This window comes from Paramormyrops kingsleyae, chromosome 24 (assembly GCF_048594095.1).
Source record: "Paramormyrops kingsleyae isolate MSU_618 chromosome 24, PKINGS_0.4, whole genome shotgun sequence".
NCBI classification, from domain to species: domain Eukaryota; kingdom Metazoa; phylum Chordata; class Actinopteri; order Osteoglossiformes; family Mormyridae; genus Paramormyrops; species Paramormyrops kingsleyae.
The window spans coordinates 7,679,025-7,699,482 of record NC_132820.1 but is presented as its reverse complement, the minus strand read 5'-3'; the positions used below and the strand labels follow the sequence as shown (position 1 = coordinate 7,699,482).

At 48.3% G+C, this 20,458-nt stretch overlaps 1 protein-coding gene across 8 annotated transcripts in view; it reads left to right on the top strand.

Moving 5' to 3' along the window:
• LOC111839545 (spectrin beta chain, non-erythrocytic 1-like) overlaps positions 1-20,458 on the top strand; it is a 64,586-nt gene that overhangs the window by 7,596 nt on the left and 36,532 nt on the right. For 5 of the 8 annotated variants that reach the window (XM_023803554.2, XM_023803551.2, XM_023803556.2 and 2 more), the window contains exon 2: positions 6,728-6,915. In XM_023803554.2, coding sequence (XP_023659322.2) covers positions 6,759-6,915 — 157 coding nt within the window. In that variant the 5' untranslated portion in view covers positions 6,728-6,758. Of the gene's footprint in view, positions 1-6,727; positions 6,916-10,487; positions 10,779-20,458 lie in introns of those variants that run through there. The other 3 variants (XM_023803558.2, XM_023803555.2, XM_023803559.2) reach the window with 2 other exon arrangements.

Sequence of the window (20,458 nt, the reverse complement as noted above, 5' to 3'; positions counted from 1 at the left end):
GGCATCCAGAGTGTTCAGTGACTGCACATTTTGTGTTACAGAGGGTGTCTGCAGTCTTCATTGACTCCGCGTTCTATGTTAAGGGTGACACATGGCGTCCTCAGTGTTCAGTGACTACACGTTCTGTGTTACAGGTAATGGAGGGCATCCAAAGTGTTCAGTGACTGCGCATTCTTTGTTATGGGTGACGGAGGGCATCCGCAGTGTTCAGTGACAGCTGCTGGCCAAATGGGGAGATGACTGAATGGGGCAAGTTGGGGACCAATCCTGACAATGAAAGCATTTCTGCCTAACTTATACGCTGGATGTACTTCTTACTTAAAAAGTAGCTATTAAAATGGTCACTGAAGATGTGTCATTTATAGATTAAATAAAAAATAATAATAGAATGAATAAATAAAACATTCATATACAAGGTAGTCAAAAGAGTAAATATTTCACTTTATTTAGCAATTGCAAACAGAGTAAACAAACACTTTATTTAGCAAGCATTTTTATCCAAAGCAACATACTACTGAGAGCCGGGTCAGCCTTTCCCAGGAGCGACCTGGGGTTAAGGACCTTGGTCAGGGGCCCGATGGCACCAATCTGGGACCTTCTAATCACAAGCACAGCATCGTAACCCGCTGAGTCACATGCATCATTAAATCTGATGGATGTGAGCTGGCCAGTTGTTGCACATCAGGCAGCTTCCTAGTGATAGGAGATTGGGAACATGGTGTACTGTAGGTTTTATGGACCTAGCAGATCATTTTGGCCTGCGAGTGCTGCCGTTTTGCTCCTCCTACCTCCAGATGGCGCTGTAGCGAGCACTCATTGCCCCGTCAGCTGCCGTCACCTCTGAGTGGCTAATCCATTCAGAGCTAATTCACCGTGATATCCAAAAAAGGCCATGCTGGCCCTGCCCACGGCAACGCTGTGGTCACAGGTAACCAGCGTTGCCATGGTCACAACCTTTCAGGATCCCTAAGTGGTTTACCAAGTGATATGAAGGCGGTTACATAGAACATCAAATTAAAATGTACCGGAAAGCTGGTCTTTAATTTGCCGCAATCTATATAAACAAGGACAAGTTAACAGCAAGCTTGTCTTCACTCGGAACATATTATCTAAAGCTTTTTTGGGCTTGTTTTGAATCTGTATGTTTGTCCGTTGATGAATTACCAGGAATCTGGTGTGCACTCCGTGGGTATTGACTGTAGAGAGCAGTAATATCAACCTCCGCAGGGCAAAAATGTGTTCCGATGTTATCAGTGGGTGAAATTCGTCGTTCTTCATGTTTTGTTAGGGTTTGCGTATAATATAATGCATCGTAATGTGACTTTTGGGTCAATTTAGCCAGGAAAGCATTTCCCACATCTCTGAAGGCTTGGCTGTTTATGTAAACAATACTAACCCCGCCCCCCCCGCCATTTTATAGTGGGACGGGGCAGAGCTGGTGGACCTCCCGTGCTCCAGGGGGCGCTGTCAGCTGTCCGCATCTCGTCACTCCATAGGCCGCAGTCTTCACCGAGTGACATGATGCTCACTCGATTCCACCCACGGGCCACCGGGAGCCCCACTGATGTTTTCTGAGGAGCATTTTGAGGGAGATGAACGCCTTCGGTCTCTCTCTCGAGTCAGAATGTGGGTGTGGTGATCTGTACTTTGGCAGCTGAACTCACAAATTTAATTGTACTTATACCAAAGGATCAATTAAGTGCTGGAACCTCTGGGACACGACGTGGAGTTTTCAGCTTTTGGGACGATTCCCAAACCCTCACTCGAGGATGTGGATCGGGCTTCTGTCACTGCATGATTTGCAGATTCTTCCACATCTTTGACAGTGATCCACCAATCACTTGTGTCACTGTCTTGTGGTGCACAGAAGGTTTGTATATGTTGTAAGTGGTAGGTAGTTGGTTCAAATCCCACCTTTTGGTTTTTGCATGGGTGCAACAAGAAATTCTAGGCCCCCTATTAAAATGTCACCTTGGGCTCCCTCGTACAATAATTTTACATATTCAAGGGCTCCGTGTTGCGCCCCATGAATCTGCCCGGGACTGTGTGACCTTGCTTTCTCAGTTGCACATCACTTTGGATAAACGTGCTTGCTAAATAAATAAATAAAGTTTAAATGTTCTTCCCACTTTTACGCACATTTTCATCAAGATGGAAAAGCCAGTTTTATGGGACAGAAAAACCTGCAGCGATTAAACACACAGGAGAGCAGTCCAATTATAATAGAGAAAAAAATAGAGAAAAAAAATCTATGAATGCCACAGTAAATCGATCTCAGATTGTCTAAGAATATCTTTGCCCTTCCTTTTAATAGCATGTTGTGTTAAAAGAACTGAAAAGGAGACTCGTTTTTATAGAATCATCCGCTAAATCACTGGGATTTGAAGACGGATTTGGTAGTATAACTACGAAGTTTACATTCCACCATCTTTCTAACATTCATTTAGATTTAAACGTAACCTTGGAGATTGGACATTTTTCCAATCTCCAGTGTAAGTTGGACCTGCAGGACAACCGTTGGGCAACTTTGGGGGATTTCACAGGTCAGCTGTGTGTCGAATTCACAGCCCCCCTAGAGTCCCCCTACTGCCCACATCTTTGGATTGTTTCCAGGGTTGGCCCCGAGTGGGCGTGGTCTCCACAGGGTCCTGTTTATGAGGCGTCTATAAAACTGCTCACGTGACTTTGTTTTGAAAAACATCTCACCCTCGAACGAGCTGTATGAAGCTGCTGCTTCTGCACTTTACCTGAAACAATGTTCTCAACCCGGTCCTCAGGGATCCCCAGCCAGTCCACATTTTTGCTCCCTCCCAATTCCCAACCAATCAAGAACACCCAAAAAATGGTACAGGTTTGTTGAAAGTTGAGAGGGATAAAACAAAAATGTGGACTGGTTTGGGAAACATTGACCTGAATGTTTTTTGGATGCTTTAATAAGCTTGATGGAGTTTGTTTCAGCAAATTGTTGAGGGATCGAGGCGCCAGAACAAGTCAACAGGGTGATGCCTTTCAGCTAATGAAAATACCGCGGTCAGCAGTGTGACACAATAGCACAATCGCATACAGTGATGGCTTCTTCTACAGGATTATAAATGGGTAAGATCAAGCGTGCTGTTGGTTCGAGGTTCAGCGTCCTGGAAGAGGCTTGTGTGTGACAGGGTTAATCAGTCAGGTCGAGAGTGTGATTTAGTCATCCTGCCAGCAGGGGGCACCACCTCCCACAGCACCATAGGCAGAGGCTGCTGTGGTCCCCTCTTTCTCCACAATGGCCGAGGTCAAGGCAGGATGAGTAGTGGAGGCTACTGATTCCGTCCCCATAATGACAGCCTTCTTAGTCTCTGTCACAGTTGGTAAAATATGCACATTATTTATATTTTGCCCTGAAATCGAGATAATACCCCCCGCCCCCCAGCATCGGCAATGGACTTATATGCAGCCCAGAAGTGGGGGTGTTCCATTTGATGCTGAGGTGCTGAGTGAAGGCACATGATTCAGGGGATCCTGAGCATTGTGTATGGGGGGGGGGATCTTTGTTTCCTGTGCTAATCCAAGAGATGATTACACCCTTCTGCAGTGCTATTTCTGGAAGCTTCCTGAACAGGCCCTAATGGGATTTGCCGTTCGTTTCATCTGTTTATCTTGTGATGCACCACGCTTGTCGTCTCTTAGCCTCTTAGAGAAGGTGGGGCCACTTGTCGTGCCTGTCGAACCCCTGTGCCCCCCCCCCAACCACAGGATACCCATCCACCCACCCACCCATGTAGTAGTTAATTTATGTTCCATTGTTGTCTCGTCGGCTCACATGGACCCCTCCCCCCACCCATCGCTCCATCCATCTGCCCCTCTCAGGACCCCCACCTCTCAGGACCCCCACCTCTCAGGACCCCCACCACTCAGGATCCCCATCTGGTCCTCTGGGGACCCCCCCCGGTATTGTAATCTCTCCTCATCAGCAGCAGTTGCTGCCCTCTCTGGGTTCTCTCTTTCCCCATCTCTGTCTCTCCATCTCTCTCTCTCTCCCTCCCCCCCCCTCTTTCGTGTCTCCTCCTGTCCCAAGCAAATACTTCTCCATTTCTGTCGGACCTCTTAGGGAGCATCCCAGGTGCCAATCCCCCCCCCCCCCCCCAGCAGCTCATTACCATTCCTCCCCATCCTCCCTGTCGGCCCCCCTCCTTTCTTCCCTCCATCAAAGAGCGGTATGGTGCCCCCGGCCTCCCCGCCCTGCACAGCGTCTTTCCAGAAGCTTAGGGAGTAACCAGGGTCCCATGCCAACGAGGCCTGGCAGAGATCAGCGTGCCGGACGTCCGCCGCCGCTGAGCCCAGAGCTCCGACCTCATTTCCCGTCGTGCTCCTCCTCTGTCTTCCTCATCTTCCTGCCTAATAATTTAATTCGCTCCAGTTTGTCATTTTTCAGCCTTTTAAATAGTGGCTACATCTGTCCAATTGCGACTAGACGTCCTCATTTGGAAGGGAGGCTGTGTCTTTCCGGACATACATGGCTGTGTTTGTTTAGATGTCATTTGGTGTTGTTTATGAACGTGACCAGTTTAACCAATGGTAGGGTGGCGGGGGGGGGGGGGGCGGCTGGGGTTGATGGAAACCAGAGTACTTAATATCTAACCCCTGCCAATGCTGTGGCTAATGCATCAACTGGGACTAGCTGGCGGCCTATGTGTGCTGGGGGGGGGGGGCACGTCCCAGAGAGTGCTGGGGGGGTGTCTGCTGACTGATGACGTTAACAACCCCCCCCCCCCGGAGTGAAATTCTGTGGATTAACCCCGGACATTTCTGAGGCAAACATCTGTCACGCTGATGAATCAGGGAGCCCGCCTGACCAAATGACCTCCCCACGACCACCGCCTCCCCCCCCCCACCTCCAACCCCCGGCACATACACACCAAACATACACACTTATAAAGCACATTCCTGCTGTTATTCTTTTTGTTTGAAAATGATTTGCTTAGTAGATGCGTTCGAGTGCCCTACATAGGTTAATAGCTTGTAATTTTAGCCTTTACCAATTTATATGGCTTTTCATTATAGAAGAAAATTAAATGTAGCCCCTCTTCTCAAGGGTACAACAGCAGGTCTAAATCTGCTGAAAAGGGTACAACAGCCGGTCGCCCGGGACCTGAAACTGGAACGCGAGTACGATACCTTAGCCGCGAGGGGATTGGAGTGGCAGAAAGGCTATGGGGGTTAAATCCCAGATGCTTCTGTCTGTCTGGGCAGCGTGTGTTAGCCTCTTAATCACGTAGTGTGCAGTAAAGCTGTTACGGACTGGTAATTGAATTAGGGGGGTGGAAATTGAGGGGGGGGCGGGTGTCCGCATCTGTCACATGATGCAAGGCCTCTAGGCGTCTTGGTGTTTGTCACAGTCCGTCCCAATGGTCAGTAGATCACGCCCAAAGGTGTACGATCAGCACCAGGCCACCATTCCTGGTTTCTCGACTTCTCTATTGGCTCCTACTTAAGTTTGACACCACAGAACCGAATCAGAACCGGCATTTTTGTGGCTATGAATATCTGTCACTTTTAATAATTAATACTGTATTGATCCCCATGGAGAAATTCACTTTTCACTGCATGAGAGCGAGTTGGCTATAGGGGGTCGCCGCTGGGGGGGGGCGTAGCCCACTGAGCCACATGCTGTATATTTGTTGCATGGTGCCGCTCAATCAGAACATTGCCGGTTTGAATCTCACGGTCGGCAGAGTGATGTCACCACCGGGCCCCTGAGCAAGGCCCTTGACCCCCAGTCGCTCCAGGGACTGTCTGACCCACTTGGATAAAATCATCCGCTGAAAATGAAAATTGTACACCGCCCCCCCCTCCTGAATTCACCTGGTCTAGCTGCTAAGGATCAGATCACAGAATGTGGGGAGAGCATATGGCCACCATCCGAAGTTTCCGACGGAGACTGTCGCCGTGACACCGGCGCGCTCTATCGGGGACGCACCTCCCCAGAAACCGGCCTGTTCCATTTGTATTGTGGCTGAAATTAGCGCCGGTCGGCTCCACCGCGGCAGCATGGCCCCCGGGGCCGAGGCACACCTTAAAATAGCTGAGATGGATCGACCCGTCGCTAAATGGGACAGAGTCAGGACCGGTCCAAAGCAGATGGGGGGGAGGACAGGGTGGCTCAAAGCTGCTGTGGTGGAGATGTCCCCCCCCCCTCCCGAGCTGGGGGAGGGAGGCATGCTGTTCTGTCAGCTTCCCTTTTTCTGCTCGTTAAAAACGAAAGATTCGTTAAGCCGGTTCTCATTAAGGGAATGTGTTACTTTATGGTTTGTCGACTCATTGAATAGAGGGCAGGGAAGCGTGGGGGGGGGGGGGGGGACACTCACAGGAATCACGATGTGCCTTCACAGGATCTGCTCTGAGCAGCTTCATCCCCCCTGCCCCCAATCTAAATCCACCCCCCCATCCCCATCTCACACTGTGTTCTAGACAGGCAGAGCTGACCTCTGGCTTGGCTGGGGGGGGTGGGTTAAGGGCAGGCCCCCTTCTGAGGCCAGACCTTCAGGCTGGGACCAAACATCTGGAATGGGAGGGGTTTCCACCTAACCCCCTTACTTTCTGGTCGATGCTGTGAATATTTGTGCCTGAATCCCCCCCCCCTCATCGTCTGTTCCCAATTACCCAAAGCATCTTATAAAATGAATTTGTTGTACAAGCCACAGGTATTTTTGTGAAGGTCGTTAACTCCCCCCCCCTGCCCCCCCAGGTTGGATGCTTGACCCTTGGCCTGGGTCACCATGAGCACCATCTCCCCCACCGACTTCGACAGCCTGGAGATCCAGCAGCAGTACAATGACATCAACAACCGCTGGGACCTGGCCGCCGAGACCGAATGGGACAACGAGAACAGCTCGGCGCGGCTCTTTGAGAGATCCCGGATCAAGGCTCTGGCAGGTACAACGGGCCAGCACAGCTCCGGGCCGTTTCAGCCCAAAACCCATTTGGATTGCTGATGTGTGACGTGATGAACGCTGTGGGGCTGGGCTGCAGTGCCCCTTGGCGTCCAGCAGAGGGCAGTAGCAGGGAGTGCGTCTCTATACCTGCTGTCAAGCCTCTCTGTTTATTAATTTAATATGCGACTCATAGATGCAGGTTAAAGTCGATTCTCAGCCTGCCAGAGAAAGGACAATGCGGTGAGCGGTTTGTCGTCATTTGAGAGATTTATGTAACCCTTTTTCTACATGCATTCTAATGCAGTGTGTTATACAACATATATTATAATCCAGTGTGCTTCAGATGACATATCCATTTGGGATTCACTGGGCTGTTTCAGGTTGCATTATTTACTATACGATAATATCAGATTCCATTAGAACATTAATATGTTATGTTTTGTAAAATATGCTGTATGATTGCTGGTAGCAGACGTCCTTCCTGACGAGGCCCTTTCGGCCTGTACTGGTGGTGTTTCTCGCACCCGGGACGGATTGGCGATGCTGAGAATGAAACCAGCTCCTTTCTTAAATGGGGAACACGTCTGGCTTCATTAGCCACATGTAGTGGGTCGGGGGACTGGCCCAAGCGAGAGAGCAAACACCAGCGCGTCGCTAATGAGGCCTTCCGGGGGGTGATGGGGGGGGGGGCTGGGGAGGCAGTTAAAGGAGGGGATCAGGTCGAGCCGAAGTGTCGTGGCCAGATTATGCGCGTGTTCTATCCTTATGCGAGTGTGTGCATGTTCCATTTGCGTGAGCAATTTTCGTCTGTGTGTGTGTGTATGTGTTCCAACTGTGCATGCGCCTTACATCTTTGTGTTCGTGTTTTGTCTGTGAGCGTGTGCATGTTCTGTCTGCATCTGCATGCGCTCTCTGGGTGTATGCACATCCCACCTATGTGTGGCCGTGGTCTGTGTGTCTCTGCGTGTTCTATCTGTGCGTGCACGTTCCGCTTGTCTGTTCATGTGTATGTGTATGTGCTGTCTGTGTGTGTATGTGCTGTCTGTGTGTATGTGCTGTCTGTGTGTGTCTGAGGCTGCATGTGAGACTTTGCCGGCGCAGCTCAGGCTTGCCTGTCTCATGCTTTCACAGTTGAGATGATGCCTCCTGTTGCCCCCCCACCCCTGCCCCCCCCAGCCTCATCTTCAGCTTGCTGCATACTTCTTAACCAACCAGGCTGGGATTTGACAGGTCACTCCTTCAGCTACCAGAAGGGGGCCTCGTAACTTCAGCTCAGTAAAACATCCAGCTGTGTGAATTATTATATATATTACGTTTCAACAAGCACAACCAACTGAGCAGTCCTACCCACCTTGTAATACTGCGATATTCCCCAGACATGCGCTCATTTGCATGCATCCGTTACTCACTCAGCTAGTCAGCTCCGTATCTGCATCCTCTTTGATAGTCAGATTATAAATCCATCACTTTTTGCCTGTCTGGTAAATGGTGTGAAATCTCACTCATATTTTGTAATCACTGTGACATTAGATGTTTAGCTATGAAGCCTTGTCGGTGCATTGGGGGGGGGGGGGTCGCTGTGGGGGCGGAGCAGCTCGGTGTGGGACTCTTGCCGAGTCCAGTGGGGAAGGTGGGGGCAGAGAGAGATGTGAGAAGCAGCCTGTTCTGGCGGGTGTGAAAGATACTCCAGTTGTGTTTGTGCCTGTCTGTGTGTGTGTTTATGTGTCTGTATCTGTGTGTGTGTTTATGTGTCTGTCTGTGTGTGTTTATGTGTCTGTCTGTGTGTGCGTTTGTGCCTGTCTGTGTGCGTTTGTGCCTGACTGTGTGTGTGTTTATGTGTCTGTATCTGTGTGTGTTTATGTGTCTGTCTGTGTGTGTTTGTGTCTGTATCTGTGTGTGTTTGTGTCTGTATCTGTGTGTGTTTGTGTCTGTATCTGTGTGTGTTTGTGTCTGTATCTGTATGTTCTCCCCTACTTGGTGTCAGTGCACCACGAATATTGCAGAGTGACTGATACCAGCAGTTAGTTAATTGTTTTCTCGTCCCGCATTTCTGGTCGCCACGCTCCCTGGAAGAGAGGCCCGGAATGGGAGGCCTGGGAAAATCCCTTTTAGGTCGGCCGATTGGGGAAAATCCCTATAGGGAGGCCAGTTTGAGTAGACCATCTTTGCCGTCCAGGGACTGGCTGAGAAATTTGGGACAGACCCCGCTGCTCCTACCCATCGCACCATCTGCCTTTCCTTGGTGTGCCGCCATATTGTTAACCCTCTCTCGGTCCTCATGACTCTCCCGTTTACATACATTAAGCCGCCGTTCCTCTAAGACCAGCTTTTCATGGAGGCGGCATGTGGCTCCGTAGGTTTAGACTCTATGTTTATGATCAGAAGGTTGTTGGTTCAAATCCCACAATTAGCGGTGTGGTGTCTTTGTTGGGTCCCTGTGCACCTTCTCAGAAACTTTGCATAAAATCATCTGGTAAATAAACTGAATGTAAATGTCATGGCCTGATGCATCATTGACACAAGGCTTGTTGTTTGGTAACGCTAGGTACATTTCGATCTTCTGTAAACACACTGGCTCCAACGTACTGTCCTTTTGTCAACACTGATTTCAATCTAGAGTTGCAGCTGACGGAGCGCAAGCCACGCAGGGCGTTAAATCAGCTCGGAGCGAGATCACATGATATGTGCCCTATGAGATTGTCCAACTGAAACAGCAATGTTTTTGTATTTGTTGCCAAACTGTAATTTATAGTTCTGTGTCAGTTGAAGTTAGGAATCCTAAATTGTGTGTGTGTGTGTGTATCAAAAGGCAGCAGGATCGTTCTGTCTGTCTTTCAAAGTAAACAACATTGAAACTTGTGAAATGTACAAAACACGGAGATTTTCAGTGCCTCTTGTGCTGGTGGGATCGGACCACACTGACAGTCATTACAGAATTAATTTTCATCCCTAACATCTTCTGGATCCCTGCATGAGCCAGGAGGAGATTCTAGTCACTTATTTCCCTGCATGCCCCCCCCCCCCACCGAGAATACCTTTCCAAATGGTACGGTCCCACCTCAAGTCACCCTCCCCCTTTTGCCACTGCTCCGCCCTAAAATTCACCTCATGCTGCGGCTGTGTGACCCCCGCCCCCCCACAGTGAGCTGTGGTTGGTTCCCCCCGCCGTGTTCAAAGTGAGGGCGGGTGTTTGTGCATGCATGCAGAATTTGGAGGGAAGGCAGAGCCTAGTGTGCTTGTGTTTGGGGGTGGGGTTGTGGGGTGGGGGGGGGGGTGAATTTGAAGCTCCTCTGGGCTAAACTCCTTTAACTTTGTGTGATGGTAAGAAAAGACTGAGGAGGAGGATTTGGATGCAAAAGGAAGAGTCATTTGCTGGATCAGTTTTGAAGGTATTTTGCTTCCTGTCCCCCCCCCCCCCCCCACCACCTACTCGGATCCTCCTTTTCTCGAAGAGAGAGAGAGAGAGCGGGAGCGAGATCAGGGTCAAAACAAAGGAGGAAGAGGCGTTTGCAAAACAGGCAGAGCAGGGGCCCGTGTGCTCTTACCGAACCGGTACGCAGGGGGGGGGGGGATTAGGGGAGGTACTGGCAGGAACGGGATTGGATTTTCCCAGACCTGACGGCGTTCCTCATTTTCCAGCTGGATTACAGTGTGACTCGCTCACCTCAGCTGCCCTCAGGAGCTGTGGGAAAGAAATTCTCCCAGACTTTTGATCGTCACTCATTTGTAATATCTATCCGTCCGAAATCGAAGTCGGGATGGAGCTGGAACGCAAATTCGGCGATCTGTGCCCCTCCCCGGCCACTTTCATCAATCAGGTGCAGCACTCCAACATCCTGGAAGGACGATTCAAGCAGCTCCAAGGTGAGATGGGGGGGGGGGGCGGAGGCTGCTTGCATCCAGGGCAGCAGACGGTGTAGAGCAGCGTCTCCCAATCCGGTGCATGGGGACCCACAGACGGTCCATGTCTTTGCTCCCACCCAGCTCCTGAAAGTGTGGACTGTCTGACAGGTAGCTGGGTGGTAGTGTTAATTTCGTCACGTATTTTTAATTTAGTCTTAGTCTTAGTCTTGTGCCAAATGTCCTTGTTAGTTTTAGTCATATTTAGTCATTCACATATCTTTTTTTGTTAGTCAAGTTTTAGTCGACTAAAAGTCTCGTCATTTTAGTCTAGTTTTAGTCAAAAGAAAACTCAAGGTATCTTGGTCAAGTTTTAGTCGACTAAAAGTCTTTTAATTTTAGTCTAGTTTTAGTCAAAAAAGAACTCAATATATTTTAGTCTAGCTTTAGTCAAAAAATTGTAGTCTTTTTTAAAATAACACATTATTACTGAGATTATTACTAGGGGTGCACCGATTGCAGTTTTCTGGCCGATCAACGATCACCGATCCTTAGGCAACCTTACCTGCCGATCTCGATTTTTTTTTTGCCGATCTTGTTTCTTTCATAACTAAAAGACAGTTACTTCAATGTTTCCATTTTTATTGAGTAAATTGATATGAATACTCACAAAACATGAGGTAGTGTCCTCAAATATAAATGAACATATAAATGAGCATTGCTGTTTGAAGTACAAAATCATATTTTTTCTTCCAGACTTTAATTTCTCTAATTTTGTAAAAAAAATATATATATATAGCTGTTATGACACACTTGTCCAAAAAATAGGGAGGGAGGCAGCCTGCACTGCACCTCCCTCGGGAATGGGAGAAAAGGCTGATTTAACCCTCTGGGGCCTAGGGGTAGGAAACACACTTTCACTGACTGGGGCATGATCACACATTTCATCACACTTAATTCATGGCAAATAAATTATTTCTTATATATTTGTTTTGCCATTACACTCATCTTTATTTTAATATATATTGTAAATATGTCAGATTTTTGTTAAGTTTGAAATTTGACATCAAAGTATAGACATTGCAAAATGCAGTTTGGAACACTTGCAGAAACATTAGAAAAGTACATAGTAAGCAATGCTGGCAGTTTGTTTTGATCCCAGATATCTGATCACCAAAGTCTTGGCTACATGAAGATGACTAAATGGTGTAGATGCAACATTAATTTGGATAAATAAATAAGAAAAACCTAACTCATGTAACTATTTCTGGCTCCTTTCATTGAATATGTAGCAACTTTCATGTGTATGAATGAGCCATTGTCACCTGGCCACGTCCCCAACCCCCTTTTATGGCGCTGAAGGGGATGTATCTGGATCGCGTTTCACCGTTGCGCTGTTAATCAAATTACCATGCGAATGCGATTTGAATACGCGCTAATGCGGCTATTTAGAATGTGAATAGCGATCTTCGGGTGACAGCGGTACTACACGCCCCCGATGCAGGTAAAACAAAGTAAGATGACATGGTTTACTTTTTTGCCGATTTAACCTAATTAAAAAAACTTTAATACTTCCGACAATGGACGTTTTGAAAAGAAGACAGATTACGGATTTAGCCAGCGTTTTTTTCATGATTATACATTAAGATTTCAGCGAGATATTTATAAACTGAAATAGATGCGAAAAGTACGCGAAAAGTACGCGATGTCGTCGACGACATACTCGACCCCAAAGAGTTAAAAGCATATAACTAAGATCGGTGGATCTCATGGGAATATGGTCGATTTCTGATCCCCTCAAATTAACGTGATCGAGGCCGATCGATCGGTGCGCCGATCGATCGGTGCACCCCTAATTATTACTGATACACACAAAAAAAAGTGTTTCACATATCTCAAACATTGGTTAAATGTCATAATTACCTGACAAAATACATTTGTTGAATGATTTTTGTTGAATGCAAATGTTAAACGTGTCTGGTTTTCAATTTCTGATTTAGGAGACACATTCACAAATGATTAACCTGTTCTGAAGAGCATTTTATTTTAACCAACACAATTCAAAAGCTGGGTCCCAACAGACTCCGACTGACAACTTAAGTTACAAAGATGTCGTTTAAGGTTGGTGGTGTTTTCCCCGAAATTCTTTGTCCGCAATGTTTCCCGTCAGTTATGATGACACATTCTGACTTTTTGTCAGTATCATTGTACTTAAAATGCGACCAAATATCGAGCCTCTTCCTTCGACCTAGCATGTCGTCGTCGCTCGTCACTCGTGTTCGCTTTGTGTGTTGTGTGTTCAGCAGGAGTATGAGACCTGTAACTTGAGCAACAGCGCGAAGCCGCGAAATCGTTCTGAATATAATAAAGCCGTAACAGCTGATGAAAAAGCAGAGACGATTGTAGACGAAAATGAAGAGACATTTTATCTTAGTTTTTATTTTACGCAAAACATTTTCGTCTCGTCTTTTTTCGTCAACAATAATCCATGTTAATTTAGTCTTAGTCAGCGTTTTTGGACAGTGGTGCAGTCTTGTCATCGTCTCGTCTTAGTCATGAAAAAAAAGGTCGTTGACGAACATATTTCGTCTCGTCTCGTCTGACGAAATTAACACTACTGGGTGGAAGCAAAAACGTGGACCGACTGTGCTTCCGCCAGGACCGGATTGGGAGACACTGGTGTAGATGGTTGACAAGCTCGACTCCTGGCTTAAGCTAGTTTGCTTAAGCTAGTATAATCGAATAAAATTAACCCACCCAAGTCTAGGACAGTCAGACGATTCGGTGTGCATTTAATTTCTTACATCCCGCTGCTGTATATCTGCTGAAGGGAACATCTTCACCTTTAAGAAGTCCAATCAGTGTGGCTTTTTCTAAAACTTTTTGGTCCTTTGCTGTTATTGTGTGACTGATACTAGGGTGAACTGTAAAAAAATACTGGCAGGATGCTAGATTGGAAACTCAAGAACGGAAGTATACTCAAAGCTTCAGTTTGCATCCATAGTCCAACCGATCTATATGTCCCGGATCTCGTATATTTTACCTCGGAGGGTGATCGAAAAGCCAAAATGAACCAGCTATGACTACTGTTATTCTGGAATAGTCTGTGCCCTTGGCCAGTTAGACAACAGCAAAGGTCTGCACGTGCCTCTTGGGTCGGAATTGGACCAGTTGCCCTTACAGTCGACCCAGAATGCCGTGCTTCCCCAGTTAACCTACAATCAAACCCACATGTTAATAAGCCAGTTAAGTAAAAACTGATTCTTCTGATCTCCTGAGATTATACTGAAATAGTAGCTATTAAGTTGTAGCTTCTTGCTGTAATGCGATTTATTGCCCTTAATATTATGGGATTGTTTAACCAGGGAGACATGGTTTGGTTGTTCTTATTTACGTACCGTATATTCAGCTAAATTCTTTGTTTCACTGGAGTCCCTATTTCTGAATGAGAGTTAGGTATTTATTTATTTTTATAAAATAGTGTAGATCATGTTGCAACCCTGGGTCATGACCCCAGACTCCTCTGGTGTTTACTGATTGGGCAGTCTGGCTGAAAGGTTAAAGGTCGACCCTCTTTGCCATGCTTAAATCCCAGTCAGTGGGATCACTCTTTAGAAGACTGGGGGGGCAGCCTGCCCCACGCAACTTACTCCTCTAGGGCTTCTACGTGGGGGGCGGTTAGGACGCTGTGCCTGTGATCAGAAAGTTGTGGATTCAAATCCCAAGTCAGAAAAGTGGTTTCACTGCTGCTGCCCTGAGCGAGACCCTTAACCCCCAGTTACTCTGGGGACTGTCTGACCCCGCTTTCTCAGTTGCATGCCGCTTTGAATTAAAGCTTTCACTAAAATTGTCAGGCCGCTGGGAGTTATTTTGGAGGTAGAAACATTTAACGGCAGGGCTGTTGGGATATTAGTAATGTCTCCCATTTTGCCCAGTTAATCACAAACCCTGCCAGTACAGCAGCTCCTGAGCACCGGAAATAGATGTGCAGGGTGCTGGTCTTTGTGTCCCGAGCGAGAGATAGATGTGCAGGGTGCCGGTCTTTGTGTCCCGAGCGAGAGAGAGATGTGCAGGGTGCCGGTCTTTGTGTCCCGAGCGAGAGAGATGTGCAGGATGCCAGTCTTTGAAACCTGAGCGCAAGAGAGATGTGCAGGGCGCCGGTCTTTGTGTCCCGAGCGAGAGAGATGTGCAAGGTGCCGGTCTTTGTGTCCCAAGCGAGGGAGAGATGTGCAGGGTGCCGGTCTTTGTGTCCCGAGCGCGAGATAGATGTGCAGGGTGCCGGTCTTTGTGTCCCGAGTGAGAGAGAGATGTGCAGGGTGCTGGTCTCTGAGTCCCAAGCGCGAGACGACGTGTATGAACTCATAGCAGTTGGCCAAAGACACAAGTAGAGTCTTCACGCGAGGTTCAGGTTGCAGAGGCTGCCTCCTGAAATCCGGAAGCCCCCCAAGGCATGGAATGGGTCTCCCTGTCTCCACTTGGGTTTAACACCCCCTTTCCTCTCACACCCCCCCCCTGCAACATCCCCCCCCCCGGCTGCCTGGGTATTTATTTAGTTCTCCAAAGCCAAGTGGTCACTCCTTCACCTCTTGGAATGTGGCCATCAGTGAGAGAGGTTTAGAAATTCTCCTGGTCTCTACGGAAAACATGAGTGTCGTCTCGGGTGACGGTCCGGGTCGGGGCAGGCGGGGCGGGGGCTGCACCAGAAGCCTTTTTGCTGGACGCGTCTGTTCTGCGTGCATGAAGGACGAGGAGGTCTTGAGAGGACAAAGCCTCGTGTGTTCCGTAGCTCCCAGTTACTTTATCGCAGTGTTTTGCACAGAAGTAAACTGCAGGAGGAAATGCCCTTCACTGGTCTCAGTCACTTTGACTGTTTCACGGCAATTCACCCATTCTCTAAAACTGCCCCTGTGTAAATATATTTGCCATTTTTATGAGAACATACATTTTAAGACATGCAGAGATGAAACCAGACATTTATCCAGTGGAGATGCAACCACTCTGTTGAGCGTGGGATTCAAACTAACGACCTTCTGGTCACAGGCCCAGAGGGCCAACCAGCTGAGCCAAACAACACCCCTCTAAAACTGAGAGACCGAACATGGGTTTATCTAGAACTCGAACCCCGGACCTCTTAAACCACAAGCAAGAATCGTATCCCTAGACTAACAAGCTGCTTTTGTATTTTTCTATAGTCCTCATTGATGTAAGCTGATGGCTCTCGCCTAAGCATCCTAATCACTATTCTGGCCAGATAGCACAGCCAGGATGTTTATCTTCATGTAGTGTGGTTCTGGAAATCCCCCCCCCCCCCCCCCCCATCACAGCAACCTCTTTCTTCCTCATTTAAGCCTCGGCTTTCCAGTCTGTGGGGGGAGCGGGCAGGTGTCGGCTGTGTTTGTGCCGCATTGTGTGTGGGCGAAATGAATGGGCCCCCGTGTTCATTATAGTGGCAAGAGCGACCGATCGATATCTCTCTGAAAGGGAATACGCCTCGGGGCGCCTGCCAAATGGGAGAGGACTCCCCTCCCAGCCGCTGCCCCCGCCGCGGGTAAACAGAGCGCGATCAATACATGTAAATACCACGGTAAACATTTCACGGACAGGTGGGTGCAGTGTCCGGGATCCAGCCTAGCAGCAAAAATAGCTACAATTAATTTTTTTCATTATGCGTTTGGAATCTGCAGCGGATGGGTTGCAGATTCGTCTGAAAGGCCAGTTTGTCAGCGCTCTTCCGTCGATCGGCCGTCTAAAGCTGAATGTTATAAAACTCAGGGGGAGGTCACGGAAACGGTCGCATCAGGAACGCGAACTTTGACCTGGAATTTCAGCCGCGCTCCGGGAACCTGGAAGCACGTGGGAGACGGGACACTCTTCCAGAATGATATGTTTAAGAAGAACTCCACAGTATTGATTTTTGTGGTTTTGTTAGATGATGCTCTAAGCACTTAAGGGTTTAATATTAATAGCTTGCCTTTTCCCGCTGTCCGTATTCCTTATTTGCAAGCTGCTGACCTGTATTTACTAATTTTATCCTGAGTGAGACTCTGAGATCCTGAGTATCTGTAGGGTCTATTTAGCCAGAAATTGTCACATGCTCTATAACGTATTACACTGACCTTGAGTCACTGACTCTATTGAAAATTCCCCCGGTGGAACAGAGGTTGTTTGATGTCATGTCCTGCCTAATCCTTTCTGGATTGAGTAAATTCGATGCTTATGTTAGTGCTGACAGGCGTATTTTGGAGTCCCGGTTTATGCGGGACAGCATGAATTCACGTTCAGCTCAGCGAAATCAGACCTTGCTGCATACACTGTCTCGTTCGGAGGGCAGGGAAGCTATAAGAGACTGAAAAAAATGGCCGATTTGAGCATGTCTTCCCTCCCCCCTGGTCACAGACCCCCCCCAAACCTCTGGTCAGGAATTACGTGCCCGGACAAGTCATTAAATCTCTTGGACTCGGAAAACTGAGCAAACATGTGCTGAAGGGGTGAGAGAGATCAGAGTTAAAACCGGCGGTGACGGAAAGGGCGACGCCGGTTTGAGCCGCCGTGTTTACCGATCGAGATCGGCATGTTTAAAGAAGGTGACCGGGACAGAAGCAGGCAAACGTGGGACCTTCTTTCCAGGAAAGATTGGGCGATTAGCGCGGAGACAGAGATCCTCTCCAGTTGTGGGTGCCGTTCCAGGCTCCTTCCTTGAGTGAATGCAGAAATTAGAGGAGGAACAGACAGGTCACATTCCTGCTGACCTTTGACCTGCAGAACTGCAGCCCGCGTGGAGTTAATCTCCTCTGCAGGCCTGCTCGGACACAGTCACATGCAAACCCCGGCCGCGTTCACTTCTCAGACTCTCACATGCCTGTTTTATTTGCTTATCCATCTCTGAGCTTAAGAACTGCGCGGTGTTGGGTGTTTAAGGAGGATCCATAGCAGGCTTTCAGTGACTTGCTTGGTTGCCCGTCTGATTGGCGATGTTTTGGCTTGGTCTCCGACAATCTGCTCTCTACTGATAGACAGACTTGGAACAAAAATCACGTTCTCGGGTTGTTTCCGTGACACCGCTATCAGGAGCGCTTTAATGCATGAACCTACCCAAGCCGAAGGGTTAGTGGCCCCCGCTGAAAAGAGGCCTCAAAATTCTAAAGCAAACCCCCCCCCCCCTACTACGAGTATGAAAACTAGAAAAGTGTCTATTAACCACACAGACCAGGGTTACAGGAAATCTCAAGTGTCAGAGAGCAGCCGGCAGCCGCTTACTGCAGCGCGATTGCTGGCCGTCGGCACGCGTGTCCCAATGAGTGAGAAATTCCTTTATCTTCCTAAATAACGTCCCTCTCGCTTTGACTGATGCGTCTCGACGGCCTCAAACGGCATTGGGTTTGAGTTTAGGGGGCATCTCAACCACCATCAATCTGATGGATCTCTTGATAGATCATAGCTACTTTCCTTGGAGGGGGGGTAGTTCAGGTCCAGAAAGTAAAAATCCAGACCAAGATTTTCTTTCAACCAACCGGTTGAGTACTCTGTGACTGTGACTCTTTATGCTCAGCTGGTTGGTTGAAACAAAACCTTGGTCTGAATTTCTGCTTTCTGGGCCTGAACTTTCCCCTTCCGCCTACTTGCTTTTCTTGCCTGTCCTCGTACGTCACCCGTATTTGTCCTTTCGCTCCATAACGAGCATCGCTTTACTGGGGCTTGTGCACCTGCCCAGGTAACAGCCCACACCGACCTCTGCCCCGTTAACCATCCGCACCGTCGTTCGCGCTCATTATCTTCACATAAAGAAGTCACCGTGTGGAACAACGGAAGAGAATCATCATCGATGCGTGTCTCTGTTGCTGCGAAGTGTCATTTTGCTGGCTTCAAATGCTTAAAATACATTTATTCCACTCTTGGTTTTCCCTGGATGGAGGTGCTAAGCTTCATTGGGTAAATCACAGCTTCAGGCTTTCTTTATGAAGTTTTTGGATGAGTAAGCGATTGTGGCCGCCTGTGCCCCACGGTGGACTGGAATCCCATCCAAGGTGTAGTCCTGGGACAGGCTCCAAGCTCACCATGACCTGCTGATAGGAAAAGCGTTCACGGGGGGCGGATTCGCCGCGATTCTCACCCCCCCCCCCCCCCACCCGTGCTTGACAGGCCTCTTATTCCGTCCGCAGCACCGAGTAACACTTCGAGTCAACCGTAGATCTTGTGTGGATGTTACAGGTGTTGACTGGCAGGGGAAGTTCATACTTTGCTTATCAGATGGAGGTTTCCCAAAGTACATTTTGTTCTTGAGGGGAGGGGTGGAGTATGGGAGAGGGGAAAACAGAACTTGGAGGCAGGGTGGGGGGGGGGGACTTTGGAAGAGTTTTCCTCCAGCTCCTAGTGTTTTGCTCCTCTGTGAAGCAGCTTCACTGTGTCCTGCTGTTATTGCCCTGTATCAGTAACAATAACCCCCCCCCCCCCCCGAAGTATTAACTGTTGAGAATAATTGATGCTCTAAACCAGTGATTCTAAACCTAGTCCTCAGACCCCCCCCCCCTAGACAGTCCACATTTTTGCTTCCTCCCAGCTCCCAACCAATCAAGAACACCGAATACTTGGTACAGGCTTGTTGGTAGCTGGGAGGGAGCAAAAATGTGGACTGTCTAGGGGTCCCCATGGACTGGGTTAAAAAAATGTAAACAACCACATATTGGACTGGGACTGTCACACTGCCCCCTCCCACATGAATCCTGTGTGTGTGAGCATTATCTCCACATGGGTACTGGACATTCAGGTGGGTAACTGCAGAGCAAAGGGGTGCAGGTTTGGGGACCCTAGAGCGGAGGGGAATTTTATATTGCGCAGCTGTAGGTGTCGATGGACCTTCGGATCATTTAAGTCATTTGAGACAGCAGCTGATTAAGTGCTTGGCTAAGAGCAGGGTGAAAAGATTCTTCCGGAATTGCATCCGTTTCAGCTGTGGAGTCCTTGTCCTGGGGGAGTCTCACATCTGCGTCTGGGCCGACTGTAGATAGGAGCCAGCCTGTGGAAGCATGTGTGTGGAGGCATCAAGGCCAGAGGGAGCAGAAGCTTCCAATCTGTTATCAGCTGATGTTTGGCATCTCTTAAGCAAGTTTGGCTTCTCCATTTGTATTTTTGTGCTTATTTGCTGGTAATGTGGAGAAAACACTTAGCAGTAAAGCAGAGATGGGTAGTTCAGGTCCAGAGACTAAAAATCCTGACCAAGATTTTTTTTCAACCAACCAGTTGAGTTCAACTGTGACTCTTTGTACTCAACTAGTTGGTTGAAACAAAATCTTGGTCTGGATTTTTACTCTTTGGACCTGAACTATCCACCTCCACAGGAAAGTAGCTATGATCTATCCTCTGAACTCGAGCTGAGTGCTGTTTGAGACTATCAAAAAGCATCAGTCAAAGTAAGAGTGACGTTTTTAGGAATATAAACAACAGGATGAGAAGGTCCCTCATCTCCTCGCTCCAGATTCGAGGGCAGCTTCAGCGAAAGCCCGAAGAGGTCCTCGGTTTACATGACCTTACTGTCACGGCTCGAGCTTTAAGGGCAAGCTGACGATTGTCTTGGCCCCTGAGCGTTCCCTCGCTTTCCTTTGGGCAAAGAATGAGACAATGTCGATTATTAAAGCACCCTGGAGTGCGGCGTGCGGCCGACACCTTCAAACGGGAGACGTTCAAAGCGAGGAACAAAGATGCAACTT